Source organism: Cladophialophora psammophila (assembly GCF_000585535.1).
Source record: "Cladophialophora psammophila CBS 110553 chromosome Unknown aczJe-supercont1.9, whole genome shotgun sequence".
NCBI lineage: Eukaryota > Fungi > Ascomycota > Eurotiomycetes > Chaetothyriales > Herpotrichiellaceae > Cladophialophora > Cladophialophora psammophila.
The window spans coordinates 881,017-902,278 of NW_006912930.1; the positions used below are offsets into that span (position 1 = coordinate 881,017).

A 21,262-nucleotide genomic window follows, 5' to 3' on the forward strand; every position below is an offset into this window, starting at 1 on the left:
TGTGAACTGCCCACCTCAATGTTTCTGTGACAAGTCTTTCCCTGGCCTCCACCATAAAACCTAGACTCAGCCCTTTACCCTATGGAGTTGCCCGTCTGCGTTTGAACATATCCTTGGTCAAATGCACGTGTGTGTGGTTGGTCATATACTCTGTCGAGTCTTTGACAAAGAATGCCGCGATCAGAGCGACAATGCCAAAAGGGATTGTGCTGTAAAACACCATGCGATACGCCTGCGCGTAAGCCTCTTGGAAGGCGAGCAAAGTGGCAGTCTCAATGGCGGGAGTAATGCCTTGCACTTTGTCGAAGGCGAATGGAACATCCAACCCAGCCTCAATGGCAGCTGGGATCAAAGTAGACAGATCTCCACTATAGCCATTCTTGAGAGCCGCTGCGACGATTCGTTTCGGGAGTTCCTCATTGGAGACGGACCGTAGAATACTGCCAAACACCGCATTGCCCACACTGCCCCCCATACTTCGAAAGGTCCCCAGCACGCCAACGGCGATTCCAAGCTCTGACGGTCGAACATGAAGTCCTGCATTCAACACAGTGGTGACAACGATCAACCCAAAAGGGCCGGCTCCAAAGAACTGAAATGCCGTCCATGCAGCTTTGTGTTTGCCAATGGCGTAGGCGTAAAGACCCGTGAACAGAGTCTGCAGAAAGACGCCGCCGATGAGGTACAGTTTGGGACGTCCAGTCTTGGAGATAAACATGGGCATGAGAGCCGTTCCAACAAACTGTCCCAAGCCGTTGGGAAGAAGCATCACACCGATGTCCAGAGGCTTGGGGGTGTAGACGAACTGCGTCGCTTGAGGCAGGAAAGAAGACATGGTGTAGTAGACCATGGCAGAGGCAAAGATGGCGACGAGAGACACGGTGAACTCTCGAGTTTTAGTCAGTAGATGCCGTGGAAATAGTGCATGGTGGCCGGGTCCCTGGACAACACTAAAGTCATAAACAAAGGACGCAATGAAAAGAGATCCTCCTAGCGCGATGGGAGTGACCACCGAGGCAGATTTCCAAGCATGTCCCGGATTGCCGCCCCAAGACAAGCCGAGCAGAGCTGAAGTGAGGCCACATGTATACAAAAATATTCCCACGAAATCGAGATCGAGGAATTGTTGCCATCGTGTTTTCCCCGCGTCAACAACGGGCCGGGATGGGGGAAAGTACAAGACCGCAGTGCCAGTGAGACAGACCGTCGAGTATATGATGCAGATGTAATACACCCATCGCCAGGTCGCGTGCAAGAAAAGCAGATTTCCAATCAGAAATGCGAGGGCAACCCAAGGAATGGTCAAGAAACCTTCGATGCTGGCTATGCCGACGGCACTATTAAAAGGTCAGTCCGAGCTGGCATCCGTGAGTAAAAGGAGGCGGTTTTCTCACCGCCACCTATTTGGGCAGAGCTCTGGCACGGCCGCATAGGCTACCAGAACAAACCCGCAGGAGAATCCTAGCACCGTGGACCCTCCGATCAGGGCGCCAAGGCTGTGGGCAGTGGCAGCAACAATCTGTTAATCAGGATTAGCACAATCTTTTCTGAAGTTGAGCATATACGTACAGATCCAACCAGTGAGATTGACTGTCCAGCAAGAAGCACATTCCGTCGGCCAAAAATGTCACTTAAAGAACCCGCCAGCGAGAATGACACAGAGGAGGCAATCGACCATCCAGAAACAACCCAGCCCAGATTCGTGGTATCCCCAAGATCAGTGCCAATGCCGAGCAGGATCGATGTGGCAACAATGAAGCCACAACCCAATGGGGCGACGGTCGACATTCCGATAAACTGGTCAAGTGTTAGCATTCGACCTTGCTGTGTATTTTGCCCTTCCACATCAGACTTACCACGATCGAAAGAATAGTCGTCAAATTGGGCCTCTCGGCACCTTCGGGATTGTCTGCCAACGCTGCTTGATGGATATCATCGAAGTCGTATGAAGCCTTCTCATTCTGGGCATCATGCTGGCAAGACGCTTTTTCGAGCTCGTCCACGACGGCGACATTGACGTCTGGATTCGGAGACATTTGAGACAAATATAGATATTCCGCTGTGACGATTCCTCAAGGATAACAGACCGTAGGGACTATCCAAGTATCACGGCAGACATAACCTGAGACCTGGTGGTTGTGGGGATCAGCAGCAGCATCTTATATGCATGGCATCGGCCGGGACACAATGGTACAGATCAAGATATCGTTCTCAGGTGGGTCCTCTACCTCCTCTCTGGGTGTCCTCCTATGGCGACCTGTCCCACCCCATGGGGTGTCCAGGGTCGGATAAATTGCTAAACATATTTGCTCCACAGATGGGTTGAGAACAATGGACCTGAAGTTCGTATCGGTCCACAGACTCATTCCTGCAAAATATAGACGTCCAATGGCTTCCAGGCCGTTCATCCTTCTTTGGGCTTCTACGAAGAGGGTCGAGCGAACCAGGACTTCTGCTCGGGGGAGTTGGGGAGAAGGTGGCGCCCCCACGAGGCAAGGCCGAGGAGGCTCTCGGGCTTCGAGCTCCTTCAGGTCTTATGGTTTGGCCTTATGGTTTGGGGCCGAGAGCAGCCGGGAATAGGAATCTGTAGTGATGGCCGCTGGTTAAGTCCAGAGAAGGAGGATATTTTGTTTTCAGAGATCTTTCAGAGGATAAGACATGCTATGATCTGGTTGTCGATGTAAAAAAGCCTTGACATGAGCATAAAATCGAAATGGCTGAGATTCTTGTTCTGACTTGTGCTTCTGGCAAGCAATGCACTCAGATTATCCCGTCGCTCTACGAACAACCTCAGAAATACCGACTTCGACTTGTCGTGCATTCGCAAAAGTCGTTTGAGAAACTGGAGAAGCAGTACCCCGGCGCTGAAGTTCTCCAAGCCGACCTGAATGTGCCTGGTGATTGTGCTCGCCTTGTCGACGGGGCGACCACAATATACTATGTCAGTCCGACATTCCAACCACAGGAACAACATTTTGCGTTCAACGTCATCGATGCGGCCATGGCAGAGAAGGCAAAGCCAAACTCAAAGTTCTCACACTTCATCCTCAGTTCAGTGCTACATCCAGAAATCAGCAAGTTACTGAACCATGACCGGAAACGATTGATTGAGGAGTATTTGTGCGAGTCTTCACTTTGCTACACCATCCTTCAGCCTAGCCATTTTGCTGACAATGCGATCGGTCGACTTTTGGCCAAGAAGGACTGCCAGGCGCCCGTGTTCATGGCTGCACATGATCCGGAGGTGGCATTCTCATTCTCCTGTATCCGGGATCACGCGGAGGCTTCGGTGAAAATCATTCAGGAACAGTCAAGGCACTTTTTTGCCACATACCAGCTTGTGACTACGTGGCCAATGAAGTACACCCAATATGTCCAATCGATTGGAGATGTGTTGGGAAAGACTTTCGAGATCAAACGTGTCCCGTACGAACAAGCGGTCCAGAAGTATTGTGAACTTCTCTTTGGACCTGATCGAGTGCTTGACCAGAGCCTGCGAGATGCTCCAGAGCGTTTGTTGCTCTACTACAACAGCAGAGGCATCGTTGGTAATCCAGGTGTGTTGGAGTGGCTGCTTGGTAGGCCAGCAACCAGTCCGGCCCAATTGGCGAGCATGATGGTCGAGAAAGGGAAAAGCACATCGAGTTGAAAGGTTTCTCTGTATTTCACTATAGAGTCGTGCGGTGCTTGATGAGTGAAGAAATCTCGACTGATGGCCAGAGAACGTTTCTGATGCTGTTACACATTGCTAGAGGTGTTTCCGGAATTGTCATCATCGAGATTCGAGACACGAGGCCCTAGATGCCCCGAGGCTTGAGAAAGAATGATAATCAGCCGTTCCCACGTTCGGATTGTGATATAAGTGCTCGCAGAGTCTTCTTGAACACTGCCGCAACTGGTGAGGACGAGGAACCAAGGAGGTCGATGCCCAGAGAAATGGCAGTAGCCTCTTCATACAAAGATCTAGTGTCCGAGTGACCCGAATACCATAGTACCATCGAAGCATAGTATACAGCATGGCTGTAATGTGTTGGCTCCCCATCAACCGCTGCTGCAGCCTCTCTCAATAAATGCACACGCTTGCCAGTGTGCGATGGCAACCTCGCGCTCATGCTTTTCGCTATTTTCAGAATTCTGTGAGCATGCCAAATGGCCTTCTCCTGGTCCAGGTCTGAGGTAAAGCAGCCATTTTTTGGCAAACGTGGTTGCTGCCCTTGGGGGGCACTGAGGTTGACGGGGATAGCACTGTTGGCTGGAAGACAGGTTGATGGCTGGCGGGATGTGGCGTTGGGCCGAGTGAGACTGTCCCGTGCTGAACCTTCAAGGTTTGCAAAACTTGAGAACATACTGATGTGCATCGTATGAAACAACATCATCGTCCCTGGCGATGGTTCGGTCGTATGGAAAGAAAGCCATCTCTGAAATGCGACTTCCAGAAACTCTTGCCGCCACGCTCCTAAAGCTCCGTGGGGATTATTGTTTGAGCCTTGGAGATACTTGGACAGTGATGAGGGAAGTCGACGGCTATGAGACAATAGGAGGGACAAGGCGCACAGGGTTTGAATGCTGTCTGCCTGACAATCGATAAGCTTAGGGACACCGCTTGGAGAAGCTAGAGAGCGTAGTATGGACAACATCGAGTCCGGACCCGAAGGAGTACGGTCACGAGCAGAAATCATGTCGAATGTTGACAGACCAGGTAGCACGGAGAAAGGGTAGAGCATCGACGCTCGCTGAAGGAGAACGACTCGATAGCATTCCAGAAGATTGACTGCATGGAGGACCTGTCGCAATGAATTTCCATCGGCATCTGACTCGGTGTCTCTGCTGCTGCATGCCCGAACAGCTTGAATCAGGTGGGCATGATAAGTGTCCAGCAAGCTCACGCTCCTCTTATCCCCGGAGAGAAAAGCAAAAATTTCCGTGAGGATCCAGGCCTTCAAAACGTCCACGGTTTGTGTTTGCCCCAAGAAATGGTTCCCGTAAAAGGCGGTCAGGAGTTTACGACGAGAGAAGTGGTGCATCCATTTGGCTATCAATTCAGACTTCGGCGCAGGGCAGTACAATCCTCCTGCAGCTGCCATCGCTAGAGATACTTCCTCGCGCGTGGAGCTGTCAATGCGGAAACCTCGGAAGCAGGGAAAGGTGGGTGTAATATAAGTCTGGAAGAGGCCAATGAAGATGTCCATAATGAGGGAGTCGTCTGCCAGTGGCGCAAGGTTGCCCAGTTCCTCCAGAAACTGGGCATGAGTAGCCGCAGACCTGGGCGATGCTGCCCTAGAGGGATATGGCCACGTAGAGTACTCGTTGAGCTTGTTGTAAGCAGTCGCCAGTCGCTGCTGTTGCCTCTGCGCTTGGTTCGATACATGATCTGAGAAGGTCAGTCTGGGTCACTAGGTACTATCTTAATTCACTGACCTTCGACAGGTTCGACCATGTCAAACGAAGCATCGAAGGGATCCGGGCAAGGGTTGCTGACGAAGTCCAGAGGATTAAGCCCGGGTACCTGCCTGCGTGTCAGACCGATGCACGGTGCTACCAGCCACGGGACGATGGTTTGGAGAGATTTCACACCGTCACCAGATCTTCGAAAAAATTGTCCTGCGTCGGGGACATCAGGGATCGAAGAGGTATATCTTCGAAGATGCTCAAGTATGGGTCAGCAGCCATGAACATGTCATTGAAAGCAAGATCCTGATTGTCAGTGAGCAGCAGGAAGCCATTCTCTTGAGTGGCTTCTGGGTGAGAGACAAGGATGTTATCAACAGGCGCTTGTGTCTCATGTACTGAAGTCTGGCACTAATGTTAACCATGGAATCATTGAGGCCGTCGGAGCGAGAAGTTTACCAACGATCCATGAGCACTCCCATCATACTCAACACCAATACCGTCAGCACCGTGTCCCATTGACGATATGTCTTCCTGGACTGGCTGTCCGGGCGAAGGATTGAAAGCATAGTCCCGTCTTCCGCGAAAAGTGCAACCTAAACCAGCAGCTCTGCAGCGGGGACATGGTCGCTCGAACGGGTGACATTTGACTTTCCGATCACGGCACATATCACATGCCATGTGAGTATTCTGGCGTTTGGAGGCTGGCGCGGCCCACTTGGGATCATGGGTCCGGAGGTGTTTTTGATAGACATCACTACGCGCATAGCTCTTGCTGCAGCGTGGGCAAGTGAATGGCTTCTCGTTGGTATCTGACCCAAAGCCATCAGCCAGAAATTCCTCTTCATGGGTATGTTAGGGATACTGACGAGTGAGACGGTGCCTGTCGAGATGTTCGCGCCGTGAGAATCCTCGCCCACAGCAGGAGCAAGCAAAGCGCGTCGAGCTCATCGCCAAGGTACTGGGCGAATAGTCTGCCCTAGCCAAGTGATTATGTCGGGTAAGGTCCGGAACATTGCCTGGCTGAGCATTTCAGAGGGAGGGTATGGGAGTTGATATCTGGAATTGTAGGTGAAACAATGGTGTTGAGGAATATTCTTGGTGGTGTTAAGCTTGGACATTTGTCGGCAGAGCAGCCACATGACAGATAAAAAGTTCGATGTCAGACAAAAATCATTATTTCAGGGAAAACTTTGTCTCTCATTCACCACATATATCTTTCAACCCATAATTTACGGTCGGTCGTTGTATTGCTTTCGCAAAACGATTCCAAGGGCTTCGTAATGAAATTTCTTTAATTGATAAATCTCGCCACTGACAGTCGCATGGACACCAGTTTGGCTCAGAACTTGTGCTGTCGACGAAGTGATGGACCAACCGCAGCTGGAAAATCCACTAGCAGGTACATGAAGGCGTCGACATCAGATGTCGTCGTGACATGCTAATAAATTTAAAGAAGACTACCTTCCGCGCCACAGAGATTCGGCCCTAGCATTGGCGCGGCCAGAGTCTTCCTTTCTGGACTTTTTCAAACAGTCTCTCATCTATGCCAGCCCTTACTGTACCGAGCCTGGCTGCTGCACGTTCTTCGGTAGACCTGCAGGTCCAGAAGACTCGAGGGAAAGAACGGCCTTACCCGGACGAAATCGAACCTTGCACGAGGCACAGGGCGGTGTTGAGGTGACATATCCGCTGGCGTTGTTTGAAGAACTAAAAGATTTGCCTTCGCTGGAAGTTTTGCAGACTCTTCGAGACGAATTCCAGACAAGATTCCTCACTTCGGTACCGTTTCTGGCCGAGATCTCCTGTATGACATTGGATTGCAGAGAAACCCCGCCCTATCTTTTACTACCTCAGGCACTTTTAGGAGCTTCTGTGTCGAGAGACCCACAACATGAGTCTATAATCGAGAAACTCTGGCGTGCCAGCACAGCTTTGATGATAGGAACCGTAGAGGTCGACAACAGGCTCGGGAGGATGGTCGCGTGGCACACTGCAGTGAGATTGCTTGGTGAAATCATTCCGCTTTGCTATGGAGGTCTGACTCGCTCAGGGATATCTCATCGTTGCTTTTGGTATGATGCAATCAAACGGTCGCATCTGGTGCCATACAGAAATCGTCAATGGCGTGTCGCAATCGGTGAGTACGCATCGCCTGTTGATCTACTGTTCTACTCTGTTCATTCGACCCCTGGTAATGTGTCTGGTGTAGACTCTATACCGTGCTGGCTTTCTCACGAATCCCAAGTCGAATCGAACGGCAAACCGAGTTTTGCAGAGCCCGGTCGAGCCCGACGCATCCAAGTAAGTCTTGCAAGGAGCACTTGATACTTCCAATCGCTCATGAATATGAAACTCAATAGCTTGAAGAAATTTTGCTTCATCGTCGACACGCTGAGATCGACACATCTGCAAACACCCTCGACAGTTGAGACCACCTGGTCGGTCTGTGTTGGTTCTCAAGCTGAGTACGACTTCCGGGGACTGTGCGACTCCCTAGTCGTGGATGGACGCCTCTTGCCTCCTGAACTTCCTAATCGCGACTACCTTCTCATCCTCTTCGACATAATTTCCGATATCAATGTCCTTTTTTGTGCGATAGGGCCCCTCACTGCTTGCTGCATGTCAATTCGTGAGGCGAGCAAGCAGAAGAGCCATCAGAGCCAAGCTGGGCTTGAAAATATCATACCACCGCCACTGATCTCTCAGATTGAATCGACAGCGGCTGATTATAGCCAATATCTTCCTTTGGCCGCAGATCACGAGTTTCACCGTGTCCGAGCCAGATTAATGTGCGCCCTGGAAGTATGGCAAACTTCGTTCAGTGCCCGGGATGCTCGGCTATCGAATGATGGCTGGGTGGATGCATCGTCCCTTTTACCGCTGTTCCACTTTGCTCGACTTCTTCTCGTGGCCGGGCCGGGTGTCTACAATCTTCCGTCACTTGCCGGTTACACGCCAGAGGAGAATGGCGAACTTCTTGCGAGGCCTCAGCAACCTCGTGTCCCGCATACGTTGGGGTTGCGATTCCCTCAATCAACACTCGATGTTGTCATGGAACTCCTGGAAAGTGTAGAGTCTGACTCCGCCAGGCGCTCAGGCACTGCTCGTGAAATACAACGTCCTTGCCGGCCTATGTGGTATCCTCTCGTGCTCTTCTACGGTGCCTTGGTTGCATGGAGTCACATGTGTGATGAGTCCGCGGCAAAACAGGAATCATCGCGACCCAGCCATTTTCTGCTTACAACACGGAAGCTGCTGCAAATGTTCGGCTTTGAACTAGCCAAGTTGGAAGATGATTGGAATTGCGCCAGAAGCATGAGAGCTGTGGTTTCAAATTTGATTCAATGACCTTCCTCATTCGGCATATGTGGTTCTAAACCAGCCCTTTTGATCACCACCCTCGACGACAACAGACCTATCCGCTATCAGCCATTGGCCATTCGAACCCTTTCTAACCACGTCCCTCCATTGACCCCAGTGATCGACACTGGAAACATCGGTAGTGACCAAGAAGTAGGAACGAGTGTGTGCTTCGGTAGGTGAGACAAACTGAATATCGATACTGGTGACATGGTGGCGTATGAACTTGGGATTATTACCCCGGACAACTTCTAGCAGATTTCGCGGCTTCACGATGACGCCGTTCGGTAGACGAAAGACGCCACCTTCTTCGAAAACGGTCGCCATTTTCTCGATGTCGGGTTCTTCGGTTGCGAGGACAGCATAGCGATGGAACAGTGCTTCGATCTCGTTTTTGGCAACGAAGCGCTCAACAGAACCAAAGGCCATGAACGTGTCCATCTTTTAAAAACTCCCGGAGAGAAGCGGTTCACTGATGATGTTCTCTATCGGCAGAGCTGGGAAAGGAAACGGCGAATGTTGCTCGCCGATTGTTGATAAAGCTTGAAAGAGAGAGCCACAGTCTAATACTATGGCTGTCTCTGAATCTCTATGCGAGACCCAAACAGCAACGTACTCTTTCAAAGGGAAAAGGAAGCGGAGCCTATAGACGCCTCTGGGTCTGTCATGGGGTATTAGAAAACTCTACTCGTAGCTCCATGCTCGACGAGAGAGACACGTAGTATTACAGCCCTCAGATTGGAACTGCAGTGGGTCCGCAATGGGGGACCGAGCAACATGGGGCTTGCATGGGGGTCCAGGACCCTCTTTGGGCCATCCCAGTATGGTGTTCCGAGGTGGGGGAACACATTTCTTGTCAGACATTCAGATATTTGCCCACATTTCTCTACCGCCGAAATTGACGTCCGAGCCAACGACCGGTGTCAAAGTCATCCGGCGGGTACGGAAAAGAGCTAGGTGAGCTAGGTGATGGACGCTCATGCCTCAATCTTCCAATGGGATGGTATGAAAGCTCACTGGCCGTTCGAGGAAGACTTGCACGATGTGAAACAAATGCCGCCCCCCCACCGTTTCTGGAACGAAGATTATGGTTGCTCATGTTTCGATTTTATATCAGCAGTTTCAGCAAGACAGAGACCACGTATCATCAGCCACATGGGAAACCGTTTTCCTCTCGAGCTTCATTCTGGACGGTAATCTTCACTTCTTCCACTGCGTTGAATCCACCAAAAGCGTAGAGTCAAGTGGGAACGAAAAAGAGCACCATGACCTTCGACAAGGACTTCGGAGTTGCGGCCAACCCCGGACCAGGTCGCAGAATCCCTGGTGCTGTCCTTATTGCTGCGAACCGGATAGGTATGTCGCAGTGCGTGGGCTCAAGATCATCTCGTTCAACCAGGGTTAGGGAACATTGTCTATCTCAATGCTCAAGGTTTCACGTCGGTTGATGAGAGCCTCGCCAAGCCCATCAGAGCAGACACAACTTTCTGGGTGGCTTCATGTACGAAACTCGTGACCACGGTGGCCGCGTTACAGTGCGTCGAAAAAGGTCTCCTTTCTCTAGACGACGAGCATCAACTTTCGACCATTCTGCCCGAATATGCCTCCCCTAGTGTTCTGGCTGGGTTTGACTCTGTCTGGTTCGCCGCAGTTGAAAGCAGCGGCCAAACGACTTACCTTGCGTCAGCTACTTACGCACTCGAGTGGAATGGGATATGATTTCATGTCCCCAGCTTTGATGAGATGGAGAAGCTGGGACAAGGAAAACTCTCAACCCCGTGGGGAAGGAGTGGTATAGTCATTCCTCCCTTGACACATTTTCTCACCCTCACGCCCCCGTGCTTTAAAGTCGCCCTAGGTTGATTTATGGTACTCTGCACAGACAGCACAATGTTTCCAGCCCCTTCTGTTCGAACCCGGCGAAGGCTGGGAATGCGGCGTCTCCCTCGACTGGGTTGGGGTTATGATCGAGCGGATTAATGGTGGTCTACGGCTAGGCGAATACATGAAGCAGAACATCTGGGACCCTCTTGGAATGGACTCGACGACCATGCATCTCGGTAGTCGTCCAGACATTCAACAGCGGCTTTGCGGTGCATCTGTGCGCAGCGCCAGCGGCGAACTTGAGCCAACCCCGCCACATCCGTTGAAAGACAGCAAGGATGATCGAGGCGGAGGGGGCATGTGCATCAGCCCGAACGACTATATCAAAATTCTAGTCGCCCTGCTCAAAAACGATGGAGCACTGCTCAAGCCAGAGACTGTCCGTTCCATGTTTGAGCCTCAGCTGAGAGATAGACGATACCTCAACAGCTTTCTCGACCATCCACTTGGCGGGCCGATGTGCCGAGCAGGTGTGGAAAGCGACGCATGGAATTTTGGTTTGGGTGGAATCTTGAACTTGGAAAACGTCGACGGTGTGTGTAAGAAGGGCACCATGAGCTGGAGCGGTCTGCCCAATCTATACTGGGTAGGTTCGAGAGTGCTGTCCGACTTGAAGAACACGCTCTCAGGAGGGATGGTGTCGCTGAAGTGCACGCTGACCTTTGCTTTAGTGGATTGACCCTCAATCTGGCCTTTGCGGCATGTATGCCAGCTAACTTGTCCCTCCTGGGGACCCGATATCTCTCGACCTGGCACTGGCTTTTCGGAAGGAGGTATACGCCAGGTTTGCGTCGTCACCATAAACTTTGTCGGAAACTTGGACTGTTAAATAGGATCTCCGGACAGGATACTTTCTACGAGGCTGCCTAGTTATTAATAGAAAGCTTTCGGCTCCTCTAGGTATCTAAGCCTTGCTTGGCCTTGATAGATTCTCTCGGGTATAGTGAGTAGCACTAAATATGTATACTCTAGGTACTCCTAGAGCTTTATGAGTATCTAGAGACACCGATACTGTAGGTCTCCCAAGGCTTCTAGGGATCCCAAGCCCCTATAAGGGCGTAGAACGCACCCTATGGAAGCATACATTTTATGGCCCAAGTAGGCAGTTGTGCGAGTAGCGCATTACGTAGATACCTTATAGCACGTCTAGAATGCTAGGGCGAAGACACAGAACTCTCTGTGCAGTTGAACGTGAAATCGCGGGTGTCGGGTGAGTCCAATCAGGGACTTTCCTGCGGCACTCCCAAGTTTGCATCATGCTGATTCCTGCACATCCCAGTGGCACATGCGTTTTGTGCTCTCGTCTCTCTTCCTTTTCCTCTGCTTCGACCTCCTCATCCGCCATCACGAACCGTTTCTTTCACTCCCCATCACCTAACCAAGTCTGCGAGTCCACCGCACAGCATGGTCTCTCAGCCATGATGGACATCTTTGTCCGAAGCATTCGCGATATCTCGGATATTGCCGCACTCGCACCACGAAGTACCCGAGTCGTTCGAAGAGTGCCAGCTTTCCCAGAGCGACGCTTCAGATATCATGTTCCGAGACGGATGTCAACTTCCTGCGACTCAGAGAACGATGCAACGGGACTGTAACGAATAGTTTAAGAGGGTATAGGAGATAGGCGGACTTCACGGGCGCAACCCATCCGGATTGTTCCTCTGCTCACTCGTGCGCCTTTGAGTTGGAGGTGTGTCTCATGCACAGCGAGCTCAGACTTCCAGTTGCTTCGGCAAGATAGCTACCCAGATCGATTGAAAACACTTTCCCACCTATATTGCCGAAGTTTTTACGCCTTGCGCCACCACAGAGAGAAAGCAGACCCAACCAGAAGCAGACTCGACGAGCCACAAGGGAAAGAGAACTCAGCAAGACAGGTGTTGACAGGGTCACAAGATCGCCACTGTGGCAAACCACTCCCATTCTGTGTACAACAGAACGCGTTTGCCAATGCGACAAATCCACCCGATCGCCGTGGGATATGTACGAATCATTCTGACCAGTCAAGTGAACGGAGTTGCTGATAACAATCCAGCAATGAAGACGGCCGAGTGCCACTCTTTTCGCAAGCAATTGAGCGAATGATCTACCATGAAGACTTGAAGGATCTGGAGAGAGAGGGACTGAAGAAGCAGAGACCAGACTGAGTGATTGGACTTGGGTTAACTTTCCATCAAAGTGCTTTCTCATTGCGGACTTGTTTGATATTTCAACAACGTCTCCAAAAAGAGAGTGATGTCGACTTTCAGCGCCTGGTCTGGTTCTTCTGTTCTCGAGGTGAGGAATGGCAACTGTGTGCTGCAGTGCTTAGTAAAACGAAAACGGTTGGTCATGCGGTATCTCCAAATGTTTGCTTAATGGGTGCTGACGCAAAAATAGCAAGTGATCGACTTGTGGCATAGCTCCTTGATTTCGGAGGATAGAGCGCTGCAACTGGGCCTCGTCATAGATCACATCTGCACCTGGGCTCGTGATACTTATCGGGAAAATGTACTTTCCTGTCTAGCAATTGGAAGAGAGAATCTGTACGGGATAGCGATCTCATTATCATCCCAAAAAGATCGGGATGGTGCCAGCTGTCGCCAAAAGACTCTGCCATCTTCCTCAGAATCGATCTCCATGCCGGATTCAAACAGCGATCGCCAAGCTGAGCAGATTTTAAGGCGGCTTCCTGAGTGGACAAAAGAATCCTTCATAGATGGAGCACATCGAGCTTGACAATCATGCAAAGCCTGATGCATTGATACAGGAAGCCGTAGACCGGCTCTAGATTACGGGTACACGAGAGTAGAAGGTTAAAGATTCAGGCAAGTTGTCTGTCCATCATTGGATTGAAGCACTTCAAAGCAGCTGACAGGAATTTCGTATCTCGGATGGCCATCTCAAGTTTGCTGTCTCGCCGGTCTCCACGCAGGCTGAGCTTGCTAGCTGATGCCACCACAGATTGACTGGGTGCTTGCCGAATACGTAACTGATGAACTGATCATGGGAGTGCTCTTGGAGTGTAACACCGATCGAGATCTGTGTTGCACGCCAACACCAGATGATATACGCTGGTCAATTTCACTATAGAACAATGGTGGCGGCGGCGTTGAGACAGAAAGAAGTTTGATACTACAAAAAGGGGTATGTTTATTTGCTGTGCTAAGACTTGAGTCACAGAAGTAGCCGCGCACGGGATAAGGAGCTCGGTTTTGAACCATGGTTCCTAAAACCGCACCCTCGTAGATAGTCTTGTAAAGTTTCTATATTCTCAAACAGAGACCTCAAAGCATGGCGTAAGTATCCAATGACGGTGGAGATCCAGAAACGGGACCGAGTTCGCTTAACGAGAAGGACAAGGAGTTTGACCAGCGGCCTGAGCAGGCTGAGCAAATCAAGCTGAGGCTGAACCGAAGCTGAGCTAGGCCCCCTGATGCCTGGGTAAAGCGACAAGGTCACGGCTCCAAACGGTTGCCAGGTCCAGGCGCTCTGTCCCCGCTGAATACCACGACATCGCTGAGTCTTTGAAGAACCTGTGATTTTCAAATCAACCTCGGGCCTTTATTTAATTACATGAAAGGTTTCATCGACAAGATAGGAGTTCGCATAAGAGACGCATGAAAATATTGTACCCACTGATTGGCTTCTTGTCGTACGATGTGATAATTTGGAATACAGCAAGATTCTACGGTTCTGGTTCGCGTTGGGCTCCTGCTACGTTCGTTGCCAGAAATTTGGAAAGGCAAGATCCATTAAGCTGTCCATGCTGGGTTTTAAAGAATCTCGTCATCATCCTCTCGACTTATCTGAACCTACTAGCGATACTGGCCTTAGTGGCTCCTACTCAGCGCCTTGATGCGCTCAAGGACACAGCCTCTAGCACCGACGACATCGTCACGGCACTGATGTTGCGTGGCGAGACAGTCTGCTCTCATGTAGCAATACCTCTGAAAGCATGGACGAGATGAGACCTCTTTCTCCCCCATTTGCCCCTTTCAGCCTCGTCAAGCTGCGTTTACACTTCGGTAATACCTCGGATCGAATCGGATAAATACATACTCCGTTACCGCCTTCCATCGCCACTTAAGTGAAAACTTTGTTTCTCTGACATCCAGCTCGCCAGTATTCTCTGTATGCACATGCTTTCTTGGCCCGCGCAAAAAAATAGTCGAGTCATCTCATCACCAAAAACCAAAAGCGACGACGAGAATCATGTACATTGAGGTCCTACCCGGGTTCGAACCGGGGTTGCCGGAATGTTTCTCGCACAGAGAGTGAACGCCCTGCACAATCAAAATCCGGAGTGATCACCACTACACTATAGAACCTGGCGAATTTGGGGATGAATTTCTCACGTTTTAGTGGTGCTTAAATATATATCTAAATTCCGTTGGTGGGGCGTTGGCATGCCCGGAGAATCCCGATGCCCGGAGAATCCCGACTTTCCCAGGGCCATCTTCGATGCAAGGACTGACTCTGATCAACTCTGATCTAGCTCCTCTTCTCATCTGGTGTGAACAATTATGTATGGATGTGCCTTTGTCCCTTGACACTCAGGAGAGATAATCTTGTTCACACTTGGCTCTTGCTTTTAAATGCAGGCACAAAGGGTAACTAGGCAGCTGTTCCAGGACTCAGGCCGACTGACAGAAAGGCCCTTTAAGCTCGTCCAACAACTCTGACTCCCCTGATGGCACAGCCTTGTTTTCCTGTCTCGTCCGCCACCATCCGTCATCTTTGTTCGTGCTGCGGTCGCATCATGGCACTAGCCACGATGTTATTGGCTTGAAGAACAACTTAAGAGCAAACGAAATCAGCAGAAAACTCCAACCTTGATAAGCCTCACAGTGCTTGAAAACTAGGGGGATATTGTGATGTGTGTTTTTGTGTGAGTGCAGCATAAAACCAAAATGATAGAATAGGCTGGTATAACATTGAACAATAGGCGCAGTACGGCCGAGTCTATGCTTGCAGAATGTGCTTCGACGACTTCATGCTTTGTTTCAAATGTTTCAAGCGAAAGGAGTAGCTCCATATCCGCCATGATCAATGGGCATCTCATGAAAAGGAATTCGACGAGCATTCCAATGAAGACATCGCACTTCGTCACACAACAGAGCGTCTGCCTAACCAAGTTGGCCGGATAATGGGATAATGCAGATTGACCCTGACAATTCTGACGATGAGAGCTCAACTAAACCGCCGCCGACCAGTCATTCGGAGGTATAGGCATTGCGGCACGGCATGCCTTCTAGTGAGAAAAAAACCATCTTTCCCCAGCTTTTACACACACCACCTTCTGAACTTTGTAAAGCAAATATTTCCTGCACCTCAAATAGAGTGATCCGCCAAGGAGTGCTCGGAGTGGTGGTTATAGATTCCGGTAGGTTCAGGTAAAGATCCGTATGAGAGTAGACAAACAAGTGCGATTAAAGTCTTCAGGGAGGTGCGCTGAGACCATCAAGGTTTGTTGTTGCTTAGTGGTAGGGTATACAGTTTCTTGGGTGCAGGGTACATAATATTCTTTGTTGATTGCGAAACTTTCTACCATCCTTCTCAGAATGGTCTCTAACGCTAATTTTATTTCCTCCAGACTGCATTCGCTGGATCCGCCTGTTGGTGAACCAGCTCTGGAGCGAGTAATACAATAGAGATTGTCTGTGTAATAAAATAATAGGATAATGGAAAGGTTATGATTCTAGCCATGTTCATGATAACTGCTATGGCAAGACATAGCATAGCAAGGTCGACGACGAGGCTGTGGAAAAAAGGAAGCTGTGCCAGGGCGAGATTTCCACCAGACGGGAACATACCCACCACAAACACACTCACACTCACACTTAGTATCCGCCGCTCGATTTTTGGGGGGGGGCAACTTACGACTAGGTCAGCACGTCTACGCGAGGTGCAAAGGTGTGTCCTACGTGTCCTTCATATGCACCCGTATAGGCGGCAGATCCGCGAGGCTGGGAATTTATGCAATAATGCCCATTCAAACAGAGGCATATCTACGTTGGGTGGTACGGCACGACACAGCACAGCCTCGTCGAACAATCCAATCACTTCTTGATGCGACGTGACCATGGAGGGAGTCTTCAATTTTCATTATACGCCTGTTATACCGGCTCTCTTGGAGGGGGATGGTCGAGCTCTTTGTGAGCAACCTTCCCGTCCTGTACGCGGAGATAACACCCCAGAGTCTCCAATAAATATCTCTCTCGGTAACGTAACTGTGTTGGCCCTCTCTCGCTGACATGTATCTTTGCTATTTCCAATACCAGCGTAAGACTCTTTTGGTCCAGGTCTAGCAAAGTCTGCTCGCAGATCGTCAAACTTTCCTCTGATGCTTCCGAAATGGCTGTAGATAGCCGCGGCTCCCTCATAGCACGGATGCAAAAGCTTTCGAAAATATCGATCGAGATCATGAACTGAATGACCGAGGCGATCGATGTGGGATCAAGAGAAATATTATCTTTGCGAGAATTTAATGGTGCTCCGCTCCCTATGCATTTCTTCGTGAGGTCGACGTATTCCAACTCCTTGATTAGAGACTGTTTGTCAATCTGGACAACTTTGCCGGCCATGGGTCGCTCATATCCTATTTGGTGCCGCCACATCCAATTGCAGTAGATGTTGGAGACAATGCAGGGAACTAGGATGATATAACCCCACCACATGGTGGCGGTGATGAGACCTCCTGCGCCCGCAGCGAGGCCAGTAACAGCAAGGATCACTGCGTGAGTCTGAACTTTGCGTGTACGAAGCCGCAGCAGACGCCTGGCCAGATCCGACTCCAATTCGGCAAGTCCTGCGGACCGGTGTCGATAGGCTCGGATTGAAACATAGGTGGACCACCCCGCATTGACAAGACCGTAAAGTGCTCCGGCAGCATTCCCAATGTACCCTGACAGAAGGTTGCTAGCGGTGAATACGGTGGGATTCGCACCACCAATGGCCATGTAGGTTCCGACGCTCACTAGAAGGGCTCCAAAACCTAACAGCACATCCACAATGAGCCGATCCAGCAGCTCAGTGCCACTTTCTCGGAAGTTGACACCTAGGATGGCGTCCACACTCCGCAAACTGGTCTTATTGTTGCGGTATCGGGCCCTTTCCCGCTTCAGGTAGGACCTCTCCGCCCTCAAGACCTGGATATTGCGCCAGCTCAGGGTGACATCTCTGAGAGCGAAAAGGGAGGTCGCCAGGGCCAAGGTTGCTCCAAGGGCCATTAGTGCGGCGACCCATTTCTTCACTGGGACTCGGTTCCAGACATTAGCAGCGAAATCTCCAGCATTTCCCAGTTCAAGAAATCCAACCCCGGCGAGCAAACTGTTTCTCAACCGCCCGGGCTGTAACGGCCGGTAATGGCCACGTCGTCCTAATAAAGTGACCCAATCTGATGCTGGAAGGAATTTCTCTGTTTCACAGCCACTTTGACGCTTTTCTTCCTGCGTGGTATCCTCTGGAGTTTTCGTTTTGTTCGCATCGGACTCGATGTTCCTTGCGGCCGCTTCGGTGGCCATTAGACTGTTGAGCGTTGCGAGCGCCAATTTTGATTGAACAAACTCCGAGGAAGTGAGAGCTCTGCACTGCGGCTGCCTGAGCGCAGTGTCAACATTGAAGACGGGATGGTTTTGAGGGAAATCGTCTTGTCCACGCGTTAAAAGAGGTTATGATCAAGATCTAATAATAGTTTTGCCCATATACGTATGACCTGCCAAGAGTGGCAACGTTGCACTGATCCGAGCTCGCCGCTGCCGATGATCCATCCGGGGCGAGAGCGTGTAACAATTAGACTTTAGAGCACATATTTGTACTGCACAATTTATTACCTGGATTGCGGTAAACTCGGAGTCCAAGACCCAGTCGAAGGTCTCGAATCGAGCTCGTTGCTGAAGCATCTCTTGTGTTCGAAGTCTTGGCCCCCTTGATTTTGTGAGATGTCATATAGACTCTGCCCCCCTGCTTGCCCCCTGCAGGCGCCCTGTCACCGGTGCCTGTTCGCTAGATCCTCAGGGCTGAATGAGCCGAGGACAAGGATTTTGGATCCCGTTGGCGCTGGCCTTGGCGAAGCTCGCCGAATTTCGCGCATGCATTCGTATTTGCTTTTCCCTGCGCGAACTTCGTCATTGCAGTTGGCCAAGACCAAGGCCGAGAGATAAACCAAGTCGACAGCTCAGTGTAACAACAGTCAATGCGTTACAGGGGCAGCACATGCTCACTTCACTCGCGTCGACTGTCTAGGTATGCATAAGGTCCTGCGGCGGCAGCCATGGACCTGCCCGAGATGCCTGCGCAACCAGAAGACATACAATTCTACCGCCGCCGGCATTGCCGTGGCCGACGATAACACCTACGAATCTACCTCCCTTCACGCGTCTCCTTCTTCCAAGAGCGCCTACGATAATGCTCTCCTCCGTGAGGTTTTCAATAAAAAGACACTCTCAAAGACATCCTCCACCCGAAGCTCGGGCCTGATAGGAAACACGTTCCTGACTGTCCCCCAAGGTTTTCAAAAGTTCGCCGAGTCGTCCGTGATACAATGCAAGAGATTGGTAGAAAGGACGCTTGCCGCTTCTACCGTCGAGCAATACAAAGCCATACCCAAGGATCTTGATAGACTCAGCGACTTGCTATGTCGAGTGATAGATCTCTCCGACTTCATCAGGAGCATCCATCCGGGCGACGATGTGGCCGCCTCGGCATCTGCGTCGTATTCACTCATGTTCCAATACATGAATGAGCTCAATACGACCACTGGTTTAAACAAGCAGCTTAAGAAGGCTTGGGACATGCCCGAAGTTCGGTCCCAATGGAATGAAGAGGAAAAAATGGTTGCCGTGCTCTTGATGAGGGACTTTGCAAAATCAGGTATTCACCTGCCTGATAAGCAGAGGCAGCAATTTGTCTCGTTGTCCAACGAAATCGTGCAGTTAGGAACCGATTTCATCAACCAGATGGATCATGCAAGGGACTATGTGTCATTCAGCGTGCGACAGCTGGACGGCATCGATCCAACGCTGGTTCAAGGCTTCAAGAACCATGAAAGAGCACAGATCCCAGTGTCGAGCAAATGGTCCAAAATGGTTCTTAACTCCGTCAAAGACGCGGCGACGAGAAAAGAAATGTACATTGCCGAGAGAAGCGCCTCCAAGAAGACCATTGCAACACTTGAACAACTGCTTCTACGTCGTGCCCAGCTTGCCAAGCTGACGGGCTTCGACAACTTCGCACAGATGGCTCTGATAGAGAAAATGGCCAAGACGCCAGAAGCTGTGAATAATTTCCTGGAATCGGTCAATGCAAACAACAAGATACATGTTCAGAAGGAGCTTGCTCCGCTATTGGAGCTCAAGCGCAAGATGGACCAAGGTGCCGAAAGATTGAATCCGTGGGATCACCACTATCTCCTGGCCAAACTAGATCAACTGGAAGGAGCATCGGGACCGCGGACATCAAAGTCGCGTCTGCAGGAAAGTGCCAAACTCTACTTTGCCCTTGGCCATGTGATGCAGGGCTTGTCTAGCCTCTTCGAGTGTCTGTATGGCGTCCGATTTGTCCCAAGAGAGACCAAACAAGGCGAAGTCTGGCATCCCGACGTTAGGCGGTTGGACGTGTACACCGAGAACCAGGAGCATATTGCCACCATGTATTGTGACTTGTTCTCGCGGCCCGGAAAACAGAGTCATCCTGCTCACTTCACGCTCCTCTGCTCACGAGAAATCTCAGAGGAAGAGATCCGCGAATGCGAAGAACGCAATGAGCCATTGAACAACGGCATGCCGACACTTCTCAGTACTAACCCGGTATCTGGCGTGACCTCCCATCACCAAATCCCCATCATCGCTCTTGTGTGCGGCTTCCCACAATCCAGCGTCCCTGGCGAACCAGCTCTCCTCTCTCAATACAACCTCGTCTCATTATTCCACGAAATGGGCCATGCTATCCATAGCGTTCTGGGCCGCACTTCCATGCAAGGCATATCGGGGACGCGGGTCGCGACTGATTTCTCCGAACTCCCCTCTGTCCTCATGGAAAACTTCGCTACTGACCCCGCAGTATTGAAACTTTTTGCGAGACATTGGAAGACCGATGCGGCAATGCCCGATGAGATGCTCAAGGTATTGGCTGCAGAAGGGTCAAAGGAAGCTTCTAGGCAGGGCGCGTGGAACAACGAGAGCCAGATTCTCATGAGTCTCTTGGATCAGGTGTACCACGGAGACGGGCCCGTTCAAGCCCTCCGGAGCGGGCGGTATGATTCTACTGCTGTATATTACGACGTGTGGAACAAGCACGGCTCCGTTCCCGAGCCCTGGGGGACTTCCTGGCAAGGCTTCTTCGGCCACCTCCACGGGTATGGCGCAAGTTACTATTCGTACCTCTTCGACACAGCGATCGCACGACGGGTCTGGACGAATGTGTTTCGCGGCGGCAAGAACAATGGCGCAGTTGATCGTGCGAGTGGGGAGAAGTTCAAAGAGGAGGTTCTTAAATGGGGGGGAGGCAGGGACCCCTGGCTCTGTCTTGAGGGATTGCTTGGAGATGGCAGAGGCGCGTTAGCAGAGGGCGGCGAGCAGGCCATGTTACAGGTTGGAAGATGGGGAGTCGGTGTTGGGGCTGGAGCTGTCGATTGACAAAGTAGGCT

General features: G+C 50.9%; 8 protein-coding genes across 8 annotated transcripts; 4 read left to right on the forward strand and 4 right to left on the reverse strand.

Annotated features, from left to right (window-relative positions):
- Nucleotides 1–79: 79 nt before the first annotated feature.
- Nucleotides 80–2,036, reverse strand: A1O5_06507 (uncharacterized protein; the record flags this gene model as incomplete). The annotated part of the gene is made up of 4 exons (XM_007747101.1): nucleotides 80–1,337; nucleotides 1,395–1,519; nucleotides 1,570–1,797; nucleotides 1,857–2,036. The coding sequence occupies 4 exons, from the start codon at nucleotides 2,034–2,036 to the stop codon at nucleotides 80–82; spliced, it is 1,791 nt and encodes a 596-aa protein (XP_007745291.1).
- A 677-nt stretch (nucleotides 2,037–2,713) lies between these two features.
- A1O5_06508 (uncharacterized protein) lies at nucleotides 2,714–3,649 on the forward strand (the record flags this gene model as incomplete). The annotated part of the gene is made up of 1 exon (XM_007747102.1): nucleotides 2,714–3,649. One exon carries the CDS (start codon nucleotides 2,714–2,716, stop codon nucleotides 3,647–3,649), a length of 936 nt encoding a protein of 311 aa, XP_007745292.1.
- Nucleotides 3,650–3,830: 181 nt separating this feature from the next.
- On the reverse strand, nucleotides 3,831–5,907 carry A1O5_06509 (uncharacterized protein; the record flags this gene model as incomplete). Its single annotated transcript, XM_007747103.1, has 4 exons — nucleotides 3,831–5,371; nucleotides 5,419–5,506; nucleotides 5,575–5,793; nucleotides 5,848–5,907. 4 exons carry the CDS (start codon nucleotides 5,905–5,907, stop codon nucleotides 3,831–3,833), a joined length of 1,908 nt encoding a protein of 635 aa, XP_007745293.1.
- An 849-nt stretch (nucleotides 5,908–6,756) lies between these two features.
- A1O5_06510 (uncharacterized protein) lies at nucleotides 6,757–8,666 on the forward strand (the record flags this gene model as incomplete). The annotated part of the gene is made up of 6 exons (XM_007747104.1): nucleotides 6,757–6,790; nucleotides 6,845–7,386; nucleotides 7,442–7,528; nucleotides 7,601–7,692; nucleotides 7,752–8,578; nucleotides 8,644–8,666. 6 exons carry the CDS (start codon nucleotides 6,757–6,759, stop codon nucleotides 8,664–8,666), a joined length of 1,605 nt encoding a protein of 534 aa, XP_007745294.1.
- A 79-nt stretch (nucleotides 8,667–8,745) lies between these two features.
- On the reverse strand, nucleotides 8,746–9,180 carry A1O5_06511 (uncharacterized protein; the record flags this gene model as incomplete). Its single annotated transcript, XM_007747105.1, has 1 exon — nucleotides 8,746–9,180. The coding sequence occupies one exon, from the start codon at nucleotides 9,178–9,180 to the stop codon at nucleotides 8,746–8,748; it is 435 nt and encodes a 144-aa protein (XP_007745295.1).
- Nucleotides 9,181–10,016: 836 nt separating this feature from the next.
- On the forward strand, nucleotides 10,017–11,351 carry A1O5_06512 (beta-lactamase; the record flags this gene model as incomplete). The annotated part of the gene is made up of 5 exons (XM_007747106.1): nucleotides 10,017–10,107; nucleotides 10,157–10,386; nucleotides 10,439–10,543; nucleotides 10,634–11,221; nucleotides 11,307–11,351. The coding sequence occupies 5 exons, from the start codon at nucleotides 10,017–10,019 to the stop codon at nucleotides 11,349–11,351; spliced, it is 1,059 nt and encodes a 352-aa protein (XP_007745296.1).
- A 5,382-nt stretch (nucleotides 11,352–16,733) lies between these two features.
- Nucleotides 16,734–18,140, reverse strand: A1O5_06514 (uncharacterized protein; the record flags this gene model as incomplete). Its single annotated transcript, XM_007747107.1, has 1 exon — nucleotides 16,734–18,140. The coding sequence occupies one exon, from the start codon at nucleotides 18,138–18,140 to the stop codon at nucleotides 16,734–16,736; it is 1,407 nt and encodes a 468-aa protein (XP_007745297.1).
- Nucleotides 18,141–18,863: 723 nt separating this feature from the next.
- On the forward strand, nucleotides 18,864–21,251 carry A1O5_06515 (uncharacterized protein; the record flags this gene model as incomplete). Its single annotated transcript, XM_007747108.1, has 1 exon — nucleotides 18,864–21,251. The coding sequence occupies one exon, from the start codon at nucleotides 18,864–18,866 to the stop codon at nucleotides 21,249–21,251; it is 2,388 nt and encodes a 795-aa protein (XP_007745298.1).
- Between the last annotated feature and the right edge of the window lie 11 nt (nucleotides 21,252–21,262).